This window comes from Mixophyes fleayi, chromosome 5, assembly GCF_038048845.1.
Source record: "Mixophyes fleayi isolate aMixFle1 chromosome 5, aMixFle1.hap1, whole genome shotgun sequence".
Taxonomy (NCBI): Eukaryota; Metazoa; Chordata; class Amphibia; order Anura; family Limnodynastidae; genus Mixophyes; species Mixophyes fleayi.
In genome coordinates this window covers 219,555,122-219,572,243 of record NC_134406.1, presented here as the reverse complement: position 1 = coordinate 219,572,243, position 17,122 = coordinate 219,555,122, and the positions used below count along the sequence as shown (strand labels likewise).

The following is a 17,122-nucleotide window of genomic DNA, read 5'->3' as shown; positions in this document are numbered from 1 at the left end:
TCACTTCCTGGTTCTAGTGAACGTCCCGGCCGTCTCCATGACGACCGGGGCGTCACTTCCGGACGCCGAGTGTGACAAGCGGTGCGCCCCGGCAAGTGAGCCAGCCGGGCACATGCGCTAGGATAGCCTGCGGGCTAATTAATGTCAGGGGCATGGGTTGTGATGTATTGCAGGGCTAAGCCCTGATTGGCCAAAGTCTGTATATAAGGCAGGGAGGGCTTAGCCTCCCTGCCGGTTATAGCATCCAGTTTGCCTGTTAGCTTAACTTGCTCCTGCTCCTGCCTTGTATTGGTGAAAACCTGTTGGACTGATTACCTGTGTATGACCCCTTGCCCTGATTTGGACCCTGCCTGTGTATCTTGTGACCCTGACCTACTTGCCTGTATCTGGACCTAGCTATCGTGCCTGTGACCCTTGACCCCGGATTGTGTATTGGTTTCCCTGTCTGCTGCCGGCCCTCGACCCTTGCCTGGACTTCACTCCGCTTTCCTGGGTTCTCCCTAGTCGGTACGCACTTCACAACCCTCTGCTAGTCTGCGGCCAAGTCTGTCCCCACCACTAGGGGCTCCAGTGAACACCTGACTGGCAGAGCAGACTCCGGGTTGTGTTGTGCTGGCTGGAGGGGTTCCTAACAATACTCTGTCATTCACAAAATATCTCCATGGCCGTAACACGGATGCAAATATTTACCCATTGCTTACAATATAGCCAGATAGCCTGAATGTCCTTGATGGAAGTTGGACACAGACGGCTGTCTATACATTTTCAAAGATGCCATATAAAGTCATTCGATGAATATTTTGTACCGGGTCATGGTTGAGTTGTCAATTGTGAACTACAATTAAACTGAGTAAACCTACCAGACCCAGGTAAGCTAACGTCACAGAGGAATTATTCATATTTGACCAAGTCTACATGTTAAAATATTTATATGTGCTAGGAGTTAGGTGCTAGATCACACTAGAATACTGTAAGTAAGTGATTTGTTGTACAAATTGAACAATGAAGTGGTGGTTTCACCTGATGGTTTTCATTTATGTTTTTATTAATACTTAAACTATAGGCAGGCAGTTATTATCCAATAGGTTGACTAGGCTGCATCCAGGGCGTCAGTCTTTTTTTTTGCGGTGGGGAGGGGGAAGGGTGAGGTAAAACTGCGACGGAGAGGTATAAACTGAAATTAATTTTAATATGTAAGAAAATAGTTATGTTCTAACCACAACCACAAAAGGTACATTTGAACAGACACTGGTGAAACACTTAAGAAACCAAAACAAAAAAAAAATCACATGAACATCTTGCCAACCATTAAGGATCTATTATGTTTTGTTGTCGTTTGGCAGCCAGCAGCACATGAAATTTGAAAGAATGGCTTAAACCAAATATCAACAAGTCCTAGAAGGTCATTGATGTCCCAGAGTGCGGTGGTAGTCATTACACAGACCATCAAAACCCGATAACACTTATCCCGACAAGGTTGTACACCCTTGCAAATGTTTATTAAAGTGATTTCCAAGAATTCCGATCACATAACATGTCGGCACCTGTAAATGATGTCACTTTTAAAGGCGACAATATTATTTCTGGCCTTAAAGGGATAATTTAAGGAGGCGCCGCCTCTATAATTTAAGACCCTTACCAAAACACATTGTAGAGCCGGCGCCTCCTTAAATTATACCTTTAAGACCAGAAATAATACGGTGGCCTTTAAAAGTGACGTCATTTACAGCTGCCGGCATGTTATCTGATTGGAACTCTTGCAAATCACTTTAACAGACATTCGGGATTACAACTATATACAGGGCCATCTTTTCCATTGGGCACGATGGGCAGGTGCCCGGGGGCCCCACAGGCAAGGGGGCCCCAGAGGCAGGGCTCTGCCCAGGGGCCCATAATGTTGTTAAGATGGCCCTGACTGTATAGGATTACAGACAGCTGGGTAATCCTTGTCGGGGTAAGTGTTATCAGGTTTGTGGTAGTCGTTATAACATACCTAACCCCCCAGAGTGAGTAAAGAAACTAAAGCTGAAAATCAGTTTGATATTTCAACAAGGAAATAATCCAAAACATGCCTTAAAATCAACCATCACATTCCCCGAACATGAGTATTATTGAAAATCTGTTTACATATCTCAAACTTGCAGTGCATGTAAGATAGTATTTCTCAGCTAGAAGAGTTCTACAAGGAAAAGGGGGAGAAAAAATAACAAAAACAGAAAGATCAGCTACAAGAAACATTTGGATGCTGCACTTTCTGCCAAAGGAAGTCTTACAAACTACTAACATTATGCCCACATATTTGCACATATGACTTTAAAACGCATATGTAATTAAGTGCGACATGTCTCCAGAATGGACCTGAAGGCACTTTGCATTACCGCAACATTGCAGATTTCCCTTCGCCCCCCGCCCCATAGGGTTGCTAAGGATAATCTGCGATGTTGCGGTACCATATTGACACTTTATATGCGCAGCCGCAAAGAGCCGGCTTAATTGAATATGCCCCTTAGGAGCCAATTCAATTATCTGTCAGGTTGAATAGTAACCTCACAGCTATGTTTATGCGTGCATTACCAGCAATTACCGTAATGAAAAAAATCTTTGCTCTCTGAACAAAGATCCTTACCACAGCAACACAAGGAAACACCACGCGGGGCTACACTTCACTGGTAATAGAATAAGTCTGTTTTAATTTTTCCATGTTACATTCAGCCAATACAAAGTAATTGTGCATCAAGGGCCTGATTTAGAGTTGGACATAAATCCATTTGTGGCATAAAAACATTGCCTTGTATAAACTTGGTTGCACAGCACATAACTTATGGGAGTATTTTGAGTTGAGTGCATCTTACTCCCCTTGCATTGGGAGAACGGTGTCAGTGGTGTGAACACACAAGTTCAGTACAGTAAGATTCAACCACACCCTTTAGAGTTGTGTCCAGTGTTGTCTCACACTTTTCCTTAATATACGTCTTTTAAGAAAAGTACCTTTACCTGCTCCATAGGCCTGGTGCCATTTTCTGTGTTGATGGCAGCTGCATCTTTGCAATGGACATATCTATACACAAGATTTCCAGTTGTATGTTTCTTAAGATGTCACGTTTATCTTTGTACTCTGCAGCAGTTGTTTTAACTTTTTTTCCCTTGAAGATTCAATAAAACATTCATCTTCACCAGGACAACTCAAACTGTGGCAGTTGGGTTCTTTTGAATACATAAAAAACGTTCCCAGTGGAAATGTTCTAATGATTATATTATAATGTCATTCACACTTTCCTGCAGCTTTGTACTACTGTATTATGAAAAACTTTCTCTATACAACCTTGAAATAAGACTCTTGGTAGAGGGCTATTGCTTACCATAATACCTTTACCAAACACAGTAAATGTGGGGTTGCCAAATTCAGCCTCCAATACATTTGAGCTATAGATATCTGTAAAATAGCTGTCTGGGGTATTCCATTATTATATTGCACAGGTTTTTATAAATTATACATTGCCAATGCTGATCTCCCCTCCAAATGCAACAACCATTTGCATAAGAAACTTGGTGTACCCAGATGTAGAGGCAATACTCTTCCATTTAACTCAAACTCTTCTGACCAAGCTGAGTATGCTGGAAAATTTCTGATGCTCACTAGTAAAACTTCCTAAATTAATGCATATGTGGTAAGCTATGGAAGGAGCCAGCTTACTGATTATTAGTATAGGCACATATAGAATGTAGGGTAAAGTAAAGTACTCTGAATAGGCATCAGAGTGTGACCGACAGTTCTACATAGACCCACCTCAATAGGTGGTTCTGGAGAGTCAATATGCTAATATGATCACCGACAGGCAGAGCATGGAAGTAAGCAGGGATCTATTAAAAAGGAAAAACATACTAAGGGGTATACTTACTAAACTGCAGGTTTGAAAAAGGGGAGGTGTTGCCTATAGCAACCAGATTATAGCTGTCATTTATTTAGTACATGCTACAAAATGACAGCTAGAATCTGATTGGTTGCTATAGGCAACATCTCCACTTTTTCAAAACCGCAGTTTAATAAATATACCCCTAAGTGTTTTATTTTTCATGTTACAACCCATTTAGCAAGTTGGAAACATGAACTTTGTCACATAGAAATGGATTCGACACGAAAAACCTTCTTGCACCAATTGACAAAATGTTCTGATCAGTACCCTGTGCTCCTTCCACTATACATCTCTTAATTCTGCTTACCTCAATTTCTTTCCTTACGTTATAACTATGACCATATCAGATGTAGCCCTTTCCTAATTTACACAATCACACAAGTGGACATGCCATGCCCTTAAGAACATTAATAACAAACATTTGCTTGGTTCAAATATATTTAACATTCAACAGATTTGTAGCATGATCATGTCCAGTGGTGATGTTATTATTACACTTTATTTATAACGTCAACATACTATGCAGTGCAGTACAGAGGATGTACCTGCCAGTTTGTTTTGGATAGCAGGAAGAAGCATGCACATAGACATGTGGAGAACACAGACTCCACATAGATAGAGTATTATAGAATTGTATTATGATCATGTTTAGTGGTCCTGTTGTGATTGGCAATGTGTTATGTCTTATATCTGTATAGCGTGTTAGTATAGAATTGTATTATCCTCATGTCTAGTGGTCATGTGATGACTGGTCATGTGTTATGTCTCATGTCTGTGTAGAACGTTATAGAATTGTATTATGAACATATCAAGTGTTCGTGTGCTATTGGGTAGGTGTAGTTTCTTATGCCTGTATAGAGTGCAACAGAACTGTATTATGATCATACTTTTTTTCTGTACTGGTATGACAGAAACACGATTGGGTGACCACAGTGAGCCATTCCTTTTTTGTGTATTCAAGTATGTATACATGGTGAGGAAACAGGTCAATAAACCACTGATCCAAGGAAACCAATCTGAATGGTCATAACTGGTTTGTGTTTTATTATTCATATGCTCTCTTATATGGATGCCTTGGGATCATTTCTCCCTTATCCGATCAGATTTTCAGCTCAGTTTTTTTATAGACAAATTGCATCTTAAATGAATCTGGTGGTTTAATAACAGACAGACAACAGTTACAATTTGCCCCCAAGTTGAATAGTTGGTAAAATTGGCATTTTTTTCATTACATATACTTTTTTTTATTAAATATGTAAAAAGATAAAACGCAAGTTATTCACATATTCATAGACAAAAAAACCTACTCTATCATGCGACAAGTTGTGTGTATGGTAAAATGAGTGTGATACAGCTGAATAAGACTCTTTCCATCTAATCAGGACTTCATTACCTGTCTATTTATATTTAACAATACATATGTTTACATTCCTTTCAGTTTACATTTCATATATACCTTTTTATGATGTGCTATCCAGTAAAATAAAAGCCATAACAGAAGGAAATACTGAAATAAAAGTATATCAAAAACATAGCTAAAACATTAAATATACAGCAGTACAATCCATAGAAGACCGTCTCACTTAATTGTCAGTTCCTAAGCCAATTTTCCAAACACAACAAATTTGTCCATCTCCACTTGACTACTTTGGAATCTTGGCATAACCTTCACATCGCTTGCAAATTATAGTGTCCCTACACACTTTGAAGGCAGCCAATTTGTGGGATGTATGAAAATACAGGCTATTCAGTGCCATTGATTGTTCTAAGTGACTATTGCTTTACCTGACAAAATGGCTGCCGCAACTGTGTGCAGAAAACAGGTGCACTTTAAAGGATGTAGAAACACACACTGTCATTATGACGGCCATGTGGGTAGCCACCAATGCCTTTGATACGCCAGTCAAACATTTGATAGATATTAGAGGTAGTATATGCATGGGAACGAATACATTATTGTATGCTAGTCCATTAATACTGCATTCAGATAACTGTAGTGCATTACTATTGCTTTAGAAGCATAGGCCATGTTATGATATTGCCATTGATATAAATATTGTATTACTGCATTATACTGTATGCTTTGGCACATGCCAATTAAGTGAGAATATGCCTTTCTAGGGGTGTAATCGTGCTGTAATAGCCTTTTTTCTGTCATAGTTGCCATATTGTGTTTAGTATGTGTAGTGTGTGTGTTTAGTATGGTCAGTCTGATCTCTTTGCAATGATGAAATGGGCAAAATCCAGGTGATTGCTGAGTAGCTGTCAATGTTATTTTCTTTGTACCTGTGTGAAAAAGATCCACCTTGGAATATAACTTTCCACAAGATGAAAGTGCAGCTTGACAAAACATTTTCCTACCTTTAACCTAAATGTGTTTGGTTGCTTATTACTCAAACAATAACAAAATAAAAAAAACAATAAAAAAACACATAGAAAAATATTAATATAATTTTGTCCAAATAATTAAAAAAAGAAAAATAGCCGTTGTCTGTACTGGGAAGTGTTGTATATTTTAGGGGTGTACAATATACATGTATATATGTAGGATTTTCCTTGCACAGGACAGAACAATCCTGATGCTTTGGAAGACCTAGAAAGCGATTACTTTACCTTTAAAGAGCCATGAAGGGTCCTCCATCCTCTCTACTGTAAAGGAATACTGAGATCACCAACATGTGCACACGATTTATATAGAATTCTCCATTCTGGTAGCACACAGGTCTTAGATCTCTGCTATATGCATGCTAGACAAGTGACTTAATCTTCATATATTGGGTACAATACGGAATAAAATAAAGTTACCCCCAAAACATGTCAACACTTCTGCTTTCCAGCCATGTTTCTGTTTAACTGATACGTTTACATGGGACGTGTGTACGTTTTGTTTTTTACTTAGCACTTTTACATTCGCGGTAGTGATGTTGCCTATGACATGGATATATAAATATTGTAAGATATTACAAGTAGAAGCAAGCAGTTTGGAAAACAAGGAGATAGCTCAATTACAAATAAATAAAAAAATATGGGAAAAGATTTGAAAACAATCTGAAACAGTCAAGTGGCACAAGTTGCTGCCAAGTAGCCCCACGCCATCTCCGATTTGCTGGGGCAAGGACACAACTTCTGTAAACACTCCTTGGGAAAGTAACTGGTACAGAATGCAGTGGTTTGCTGGCGCTCACTATAGTACATTACATGGTAAGGGTGTGCTGAGAGTGACTGGCCACTCATTGCTCTCCTGAAAGAAAGTTCCACGTGAAATGAAAACAGTGAGGTGGGTGGAAGGGAAGGGTCAGTACTCGTCCTGCTGTGGATCCTCCTGCACGTGGTCATGCTCGTTGCCATCATGTTGGTCTGTGTGGCCCTCCTGGATTGGAATAACACAATGACCGTTAGAACTACATATTGGACAAACAAGTGCACAGATACTACATAGATTAATGGTGTTAAACTAATTCTGGAGATACACTGATTTGGAGTGTGCTCTTATTGTATATATCGGCAGTACGAGATAACAGGATACCAGAAGACAGATGTGTTTGGGCTTTACAGGACATGACTAATATGGCATATGACATTGTACACAGCACTGTACTAAAGTTTTTTTTTTGCAAAATAATTTCCCAGTCTTCGGAGGGAACTGTATGAAAGTGCGAGGGAGCAGAAAGTGGAGGTAAATGGTCCTTAAAAGGTTAGTAAGTAAACGCCATATTCAACAACCGCTTTGCCAGGCTAGAACCTCTATCGTAAAATGCCATCACTTACCAGCTTGGAACATACTTTCCCGGAATGTCCCAGACTCACAAATTCCAGGTAGTTGTCCCGGACCCCCGAGAGAGCAGGCCTCTCTCTCGGATCCTGCCCACTTCACTAGGAGGTCAGCGGGATCCGTTTCACTGAAGGGCGGGGCAAATAATGATGTGATTTGCATCCCCACGCCCCCTGCACTTGACTTAGATTTTTAAAGTTGGCAAAGTATGGTTTACAACCACCAAGGAGTGGTATGTTTAAAAGAATATAGAGTTCATTTAACAACAATCTCCCCCTACATGCATGTACAGTGTGTATGCCAAAATATTCCCTGTGCCTTAAATACTATGGTGTTAATGCAGCTGACTGTTTACAATATTGCATTTAATGCATTTCATACTGCACATTGAATATTCAAGTAAAATAGCCTAGCTATTCACATTACCAAGAGGAAATATACATTATAACAGAAATCAGTTCTGGGAAAAACCCAACACCTTATATATTGGTATGTGACGTAACTGATGGTCCAAACCATGTATAACATTCCTAACAGGGATAAGAGATCTTACACATTAAAAATACATAGCAAAAATACAGAAAGTATAGATTTTATTTTAACCCTGAATGTATCTTGAATAATCTGCATTTCCTCTTGTTGATCTTTATATCCAAATATGTTTTGTCAGAAAAATCCGCTAAGAGCATCTGATCAACCTGACTGAACACAGGATCAGGACTCTGCAGGATAACCAATGTTCACTATCCATCACCTGGCAGCATGCACAACACATCTAACATGGGGATCGAGGACTTATTACAGACTCAGGCAACACTCATTGCACCATCCTGTGAGTGAAGTGCAGCCTGTTATACAGCTTAGAACATCCATCTGTATGTAACCAAACAGAGGTTAGTTACCCTGGGATAAATAAATGGGAAAGTGAGATTAAACGTAACACTAGAATATCAATGCCGTCTAAAACACTAGTGTTTATTATACCCTTGATCATGGATTGTTGGGGAAACAATAAATAAATGACCAGTATAGAAAAGATACCAAGCCACTAAAATGGATATTTTCCACTGATGATGTACGATATAGGATATATCAGGATCGGGAGCTGGGTGTTTAATGTGATCAAAAAAATGATCTCCTCACTTAGAGTTAATGATATCTTCAATTCTGTAACAGTTATTGATCCACCAGCTAAAAGTTAATGCAGAAATCTGATAGTCAATAGCAGTAGGGAAGCTAAATATAGTAGATGATAGCATATTTGGAAGGGCGTCCCATGGTTATACCTTTAAAATGCACAGCCGTTGTATTTTTCAGTCTATAAAATAGACTTAAAGCAACTAGCGACATCTAGTGGCCACAAGTGGTAATGCAGTACCTGGACCAGGTATGGAAATTACAAAGTAATAAACTGAAAAGTCATATTGGCTTATTTGTAGTACTGGTGTAAATCAGATTTAGTTTACTTAACATTTACATTGCTGCATAAAAGGTATAGAAAATAAATGATGTGACTGGATTGTGGTTTCCACACTTGTGGAAGGTCCTCTTTTGAAGATAAATCTTAAGCAATTTTACAAAATAAATGTCAATATCACTGTAAAGATCAATGTGTGGTTTGTTTTATTTCTTCATTATGTGAATTTACGTGCAGTATAATTTATCCCAAAGCAACAAACTTTATTTATGTCAAGGATCCGAGGGTTTTCCTACATATCAAGGATTGGGGAATGTAGCAGTGTTTCACATGTAAGGTGGTACTGCCTGCTTCCAATATAGCTCCAGTCTGGAGGGTGGAAAGAATCATCCCTAATGCCATTCTCTTACATGCAGCACAGAGCCTCTTTCTACATGGCTATACTTTAAAGCAGAGGTCAAAGTGGCAGTATGGAAAATGTAATGAGAACATAAGTGAATGGAAAGTCATAGTGTTACAATGCAGGCAGTAGGAGAAGTGGCGGTATGGAAATTGTAATGGGAATGTAAGTGAATGTAATATAATAGTTTTACAATGAAGGCAGAAGGAGAAGTGGCGGTATGGCATACCACCACCGTATACCAGCCCATTTCCACCTCTGCTTAAAGTTCATGCTGAGTATTACAGTATTCTATCCCCATAAACATACTTTATTTCCAGTTACAATGAGGGCCTTGTAAAAATCTAAATAAACATTGTGCAAAAAGTATGAGAATGTAATGGTGGCCAGTTACTCTTAAGAAGCTTTCTCACTTTGTGAACTTGCCGTTTGCATCACATAGAGAAATATTGTACAACATATAAAAGGGGTCATCTATCTACCTCTAGCATAGCGCACACTACACAGGGTACATCACTTGCAGCCTCTAGAAGAGGTTACTCAGCAGGACGTATTACAGAGCCTGCTGCTCTCTGTACAAACACATGTGTATACTTCAGTGTAACGTTTTATATCTTGGAGAGGGAACGGTGTACTTGGTGACAATGTAGGATACATAGTCAAAAGAATATGCAGGTTCTAATTTCTTTTTACCATATGTATTAAGTAAACAAGCACATTGTTCTTTCATTATTTGTAATTACATTTAGTAAAAAGTTTGGCAACATGTTTGATCACTGACATGTGAGGAAATACCGCTGACCTACACAGATCAATAATTATTTTACCATCAGAATTCAATTCTTGGCCTCATTCACATCTATCTGTAAATAGTTTAAGTGATCACACCAAAAAGGCATCACTAAAGCTCATGCATTGCATGCTTCGGAAGGATCGCGGTACTTATCGCCACATGTCAGAGGAGGACATTACGGTAATCTGGCATTGTCCTGGGATCAACGCTACAATGCAGCTCTATGGTGTTAGTAAAAAGGTTAGTACAATGACATATCCCTGAGCACCGGACTAGAACTGTCCCTGGAGATCAGCTAGGTGTCCCTCCAGGAGCACTGTTGTTACAACAGTCAACAATATGGCTGCACCCTTTCATATGACAAATATTTAAAAAAATAAGAATGTTTTCTGTGCAGAATTATGTCCATGTGTTCAACTAAAAATGTATTAAAAAGAAAGTGAAATTAATTTTATTTATATGTGGTGTATTATCCATTAAGTACTATTTATATTGTTCTAATGTATCTATAATGAACTGTAATCTGTAAGCATTCATCTGAATAACAATCTTCATTGTGGGATCTCCTCTCATTATTATATTTATAGATCAAACATAAGCTTTTGGGATCAAAGCAAAAGTATCTCATCCTTGGAACAAAGTTTAGGTATGGAAGTAGAATGAAACAGGTACATGGTCATTAGCGGATTATGACACATGAGAAGAGAGCTTATATTTTCATAGCTGGGAGGATGTTGTAGTTGAAATAATCGCACCGCCAGAAGAGGACTATTTTCCAGCAATTATTTTTTATCAAAGTAATGAATAGGTTCTGGACATTAGATGGAACTTACATTCCAACCACATTCCACAGGGGATAGCTTGTTTTCATTTTTATACTTTAAAATATGCTGCTTATGTTGTGTGAGTCAAAAGGTGTTTTTTTCAGCTCATGTAAATTTATACTCCTTTTTTGCTTATAGATTTTTTTTTTTTTCCACTGTGGCTGAAAGGGCCTTGAAAGATTATAGTCATTCTGATAATTGTAGGATCTGATCAAATATATCACAGGTTAAAATTTCTCTATGTGTGGTCAGCTTCACTGAATATTTACTAGTTTATCATTATTAAAAACGCCTCCAAAAGTGCCAAAAGGAGGGATAAATTGTTTGGGGACATTGCCAATGGACGAGAGCAGTGTTTCTGAAAGCCAGTCCTCAGGAAGCCCTAACAGTGCAGGCTTTACAGGTGACAAGTGAAATAATTATACCACCTGTGGATTTGTTACAATGTGTCAGTCAGTAATGAATAGACCTGTGCTAAAAGAGATATGGAAAACATGCACTGTTAGGGGTCCTGAGGACAGAGTTTAACACTGGACTAGAACACATTCCATTACAACTGAGGATTCCTATGTAATCATCCCTTTTCCCCAAAATATTTTGGGACATGACGCTCCATTAATTTGAACAATAAGAAATTGTCAGGACCACAGAAACCTACCTGTTCATCTGTAGCATACAAGACGTCCATTAATCGCTGGACAAGGTCATCACCTTCTTGTCCATGTTCCTGACAGAGCAGCTCAATTTCCCTTAGCTTCCCAAAGTAGAAGTCCCTTTCCTTCTCCACTCCTTCAAGGGCAATTTTTAATGAATGTACCTATCAGTAAATGTTCAATGAAAATGTTCAACTTAATTCTGCATTCAAGACAATTCAAATAGTATTTACAAAACAACAGTCCACCAGCACTGGCCAGATATCTTAGTGACTGTGAAATAGAAGGATAGATGGTCTGTATATTACATAAATCAAACACATGCATCACCATTAGTTCTAAAAGATGTCCAAATACCAATCCAATGCATTGTGATGTCAACAGATGTCTTTCTTTAAGAGGGTGAGACAATCAAGAGAGACCATGAGAGAGCGAGCGAGAGAGAGCGCGAGAGAGAGCTGAGAGTTAGTGAGATAGTCGAGATGGAGAAGGAATGTAAACGAGCCGAGAGTTAGAGAGAGACATGAACACAATGAAGAGCAGTGAATACTAAAGAGAAGAACATTGTTCAGCACCACTACATATGAGGAGATGTCACAATTACATTTGCTTGTGTAAGAGCAATCACATATGAGGCACTCGGCAGAATTAGCCAGTAAAGACACCAGATTGTATTTATTCATTTACCAAAGGGTGATCCTGTTGCTATTCTGACCATAAAGACTGACTTACCTGCTCATTAAGATGTACAACTTGTGTTTCCAAATCCTTATCACTTTTTACTGAAGAACTGGGTGCTGCTTTTTTTGCAGATGATGGACGAGATGATGTGGAGCCTGGTTTTGCAATTGGACTTGACTTTGCAGCTCCTGGGGAAAAAAAACAGAAGAATCCACTATATTATAGCAATGCATAACATAAAACATAACAGCAATTAATATAGTTCCATACGCGGCATAAAGATAGTATTTTCCTACCACATGAAATCATTCTTCTGTTTTGAAGTTTGTTACTAAACTAGACCTGGAAATGATTCTTCTCGTGTATTTCTACCCAACATAGGATTACTTGTATCAGTCAGTATACACATTTATAGATGTTATTACAAAATACAATCTTATCTATGGAGCATTTAAAATAAGAAGCCATACCCGTTTTCTTGATTCAAATGCCTTCAAAGTTGACAACAAAAAGTAAAACAATTAGACTCATTACACAGAGGGGTCAGTGCCTATTAAAACTGTTATTAGGTGACTGATGTCCCTGTGTGGGGATGTGCATTTTTGGTACATTGAACAGAACTCCAGTTCAGTGGAGACAGGCTGCATGGAGAGCACGGTTTTATGCACTAGTAATGTACTCAGCAGAATTTTATTCAACTGAGTGGTCCCCTTTCATGTACTGAACAGGAGTCAATTTACTGAATGAAGTCCTGTATGCGTTAAAAAATGGTGTGTGTGTAGTGAAGGCAGCACCTGATTGGACACGAGCCGCAGTCATTCAACCGTTACACCACAGCTCTCTGACAACTGTATGAGTTGCTCCGGGAGCCTCCAATGCTTCAGTGATAAACGTGTGGTAAGGTCGGGGTCTCCAACTGACCTCTTGATGGCCGTTCTCTATTAACACTAATGTGTTCCCATTGTTCCCAAAGAACTCAAAAGAACATATTTTGAAGGAAAAAATAAATATTTCTATACTGTACTTTCCAAGTATTTATGGTCACGTATAATTTACTAGAGATTTGCACTTTACTTAGAGTCACCCAATCTACAGTTTTATAGGAGACAATACACAATCATTCATATGTCATTCATATGTCATTATACACTGTCATTGCATGAACAATACTTTCTTTCTACGACAGAAAGTATTATAGCAAATCACCCAAGAGGTTAAGTAATGTTGACCTAGAGACTATCCTTATTATAAGATGTATAAGCATAAAACATAGGTATGGCACTATGTTTTAGATTTATACATCTTGTGTTTAGTTCAACTCGGTTGTGGATCGGAGTGTTAATATAGGGGGCAGCTTGAGATTTAGATCAGCGCTGTGTGTTACCATCTCTAATTGATGTAGATATGATTACTATTCTTCTAACAAAAAGGGATTGTCAAAAAGTGAAGTTTAAGTGATATAGATCTATTACCCTCTTTACATTAGATGACCCCTACCAAGAGGATTAAGTGGTTTAGATCTGTTGACTATACACTAGAAGATGTCATCCTCATCAGCTATTTATATAGTGCCACTAATTCCACAGCGCTGTACAGAGAACTCACTCACATCAGTCCCTGCCCCATTGGAGCTTACAGTCTAAATTCGCTAACATACACACACACACACAAAGAGAGACTACGGTCAATTTGATAGCAGACAATTAACCTACTAGTATGTTTTTGGAGTGTGGGAGGAAACCCACGCATACACAGGGAGAACATACAAACTCCTCACAGATAAGGCCATGGTCGGGAATCGAACTCATGACCCCCGTGCTGTGAGGCATAAGTGCTAACCACTAAGCCACCGTGTCTAAAATGTTAAATGCTGCAGATTGGTTCACTCCTTATTACATTTGAGAACTTGCACCAAGAGGGTTAAGTGCTACAGATCTGGTTACTAGCCGTATTATAGATTTCAGATGGTACAGAATATTATTCTCACGATAAAGCAGAGACCCTCTGCAGGACTCTGTGCCAAACCTATTTTTCCCTTTCAAGCAGTAGGTGCTTATTTTTAGCAATCCCTTAATCTAGTTGCATTTTCCAGACACTATGAGTCATCAGGCTCTCACAGAGTACCTTTTGAGAGGGAGGATACTGTACCATCTTTTTCATTTTCCGTAAGTACAGCAAGAGAATTTAATTTACTATGTTCAAACCCTTTATGTGACCTTTACAGTGTAATCATGAGTGTGGATAAACCTAACGGGATAAAACAGTGAATAAATATAAAAAGTCAAATGTATTTCTCCTATGGGTAAGTCATGTGGGATGAAGAGACAAAACATACAAATTCCTCAACTTTGTCTTCACCCAGAATAACCCCACGATCATATCTACCGACATTTAAATAAGTGGTAAAGAGTGATGGACTTGAAACTAGTTAAAGTCATAGGCATGTGCAGCACATTTCATTATGGTGTAAAACCAGGGAAATCTAAAGTGGGATACTCTGCCACGCAACTCACCACTAGAGGGGAGTGTTTAGCACTACCTAGCGGGAAAGTGTCTGGAAGTGCTCCCACATCATGTTATGCCCCACAGTAGTGCCCCCACTTCATATTATGCAAGGGCAGCACGGTGGCTTAGTCAGTGTCGGACTGGGGCATGAAGGGCCCACCGGGGGGGACTGCAACACTAGGGGCCCACCAGAGGGGGTGTGGTCAGTCAAAGAGGCGGGACCAGACACTAAAGGGGGAGTGGTCAGTCCACGAAGGACAGCTAGCACCTTAGTGTAGTATATAAAGAACGCAGTGTGTATAAAGAATACACAGTGTTGACCTGCCCCTTAGATTGGTCAGAACAGTCACCAAAACTCAGGATTGTCCCACTAGATCATGGTCGGCTAACATGTGACACTATTGATATGTAAAACATGTGTACTCCTCTTAATTCCGAAAGGCTCGCGAAATAATAAAATCTAAAAACATATAAAGTTAATTAAAATTGCAGTTCAACTGCAATAGCTCTGTGATCCTGTCCAAAATCTATTATACTTTATATAGGACAGTGGATATTCATTGTATAGTATATAATGATAACCCGTCCACTAAATGATTTTACATATCAAAATAAGGAGCTACCCATCCTCTATATCATATCAGATGTATTATAATATGCAACCTAGTCTATAGTGATGAGATATCTATCCACTTTTATTTCAAGGAAATTAATCCCTTGCTTTTTAACCTATTAGTACAATATGACTCTTGGTCCAATTGGCATTGTTTATATGCCTGTCTGATTTTATTTAAACATATAAAGCACGGAGAGGCTAATTGTATATTTCTCCTTTTATGGCTTATTAATTTGATATCCTTGGCGGTTTTAGATAATACTAATAATCCGCTTATCAGTTATTTATTCAGACATACACAGCATATAGAGATTAACTCTCAGTAGTAATTCGTTTTGTAATGTGATATAGAGGTGTCTCCGTTTGCAGTCTGTTAGTTTAGTATAATTACCAGCAGTGCCGTAACTAGACATTTTAGTGCCCTGGGCGAGACAGGGCACCGGCGCCCCCCATCTAAGTGGGAGTGGCATATGACAAGTGGGTGTGGCCAACCTAATGTGTGGGTGTGGCTAGAAATGTACTGAAAGAATTCTGATATGTATGCAAAAAATATATAGTGATAGGTATTGTAATATTTTATGCACTTAATACTCAAATAATTACAAATTATTAGATACATTTTATAAATCACCCCGAATTATACAGCTTTGCACCCTGAAGCAGAACCCTTCCCAAATATAAATATTGCACCCAAAAACAGAACACACCTTAATGCAGAGAGCAGTAGCCAAAGCAACACCCAGAGGCAGACCCTCCCTCACTTTTCAATCCCACTACAGAACATAGCAGCAAAATATAAAGCATCCTTTCAGCACAGTCGGCACTCAAAATCAAATGCAGCTTGTTACGCCCAGGATTTAAATCTAGCAGGATGGCTAGCATAGATGAAGAAACTGAAGCCATTAGAGGGATAGCAGGACCATGGTGCCCCTTTTGCTGCTAGCAGCAGCTTACAATGGGGCATTGTGACTTTTTTCAGGATCTGTGAAACAGCACACAGTAGACACTCCTAAAGTGAACAGGAGAGAACCATAAACCATTCCACCCAAAAGTACAAGCTCTTTTTTGTACTTTACAATGCTTAACCACACACTACAAATACATAGCTTGCCCACACACACTACAAATACATAGACTGTCCACACACATAATATAAATACATTTTCACTTACCTTTCCATCGCCTTTATCTCTTCTGTTCTTCTTTCTCCTGTATTGCGCTGCTGCTGCTCCTATTTGCCCCAGCAGTGCTCCTCGCTGAATCCTCACTGAAAATTACGTCGGGCGTGATGACGTCACGCCCGACATACAGTGGGAGCGAGGAGACTGCCGGGAGGCGCCGGGAGGTCAGGTGACTTTTTTTATTTTTTTAAAATCTTTATTAACACTGCTGTAATTTTTTTTTTTCACTATGCCGGCGGGAAGGGGATGGTAGCGGACGGCTGCTGCGCCCTCTTGGGTTTGCGCCCGGGGCGACGGCACCGCCCGCACCACCCTAGTTACGGCTCTGATTACCAGTCTAAGTAACGCTGGCACTCTGCTTGTCAG

At 39.3% G+C, this 17,122-nt stretch overlaps 1 protein-coding gene across 2 annotated transcripts in view; it reads right to left on the bottom strand.

The window, feature by feature from the left end:
* Window positions 1-4,931: 4,931 nt before the first annotated feature.
* MAPRE2 (microtubule associated protein RP/EB family member 2) overlaps window positions 4,932-17,122 on the bottom strand; it is a 124,120-nt gene continuing 111,929 nt past the window's right edge. For both annotated transcript variants that reach the window (XM_075213490.1, XM_075213489.1), the window contains exons 5-7: window positions 12,506-12,642; window positions 11,779-11,937; window positions 4,932-7,284 (exon numbers count right to left, since the gene is read on the bottom strand). In XM_075213490.1, coding sequence (XP_075069591.1) covers window positions 7,210-7,284; window positions 11,779-11,937; window positions 12,506-12,642 — 371 coding nt within the window. In that variant the 3' untranslated portion in view covers window positions 4,932-7,209. The remainder of the gene's footprint in view (window positions 7,285-11,778; window positions 11,938-12,505; window positions 12,643-17,122) is intronic.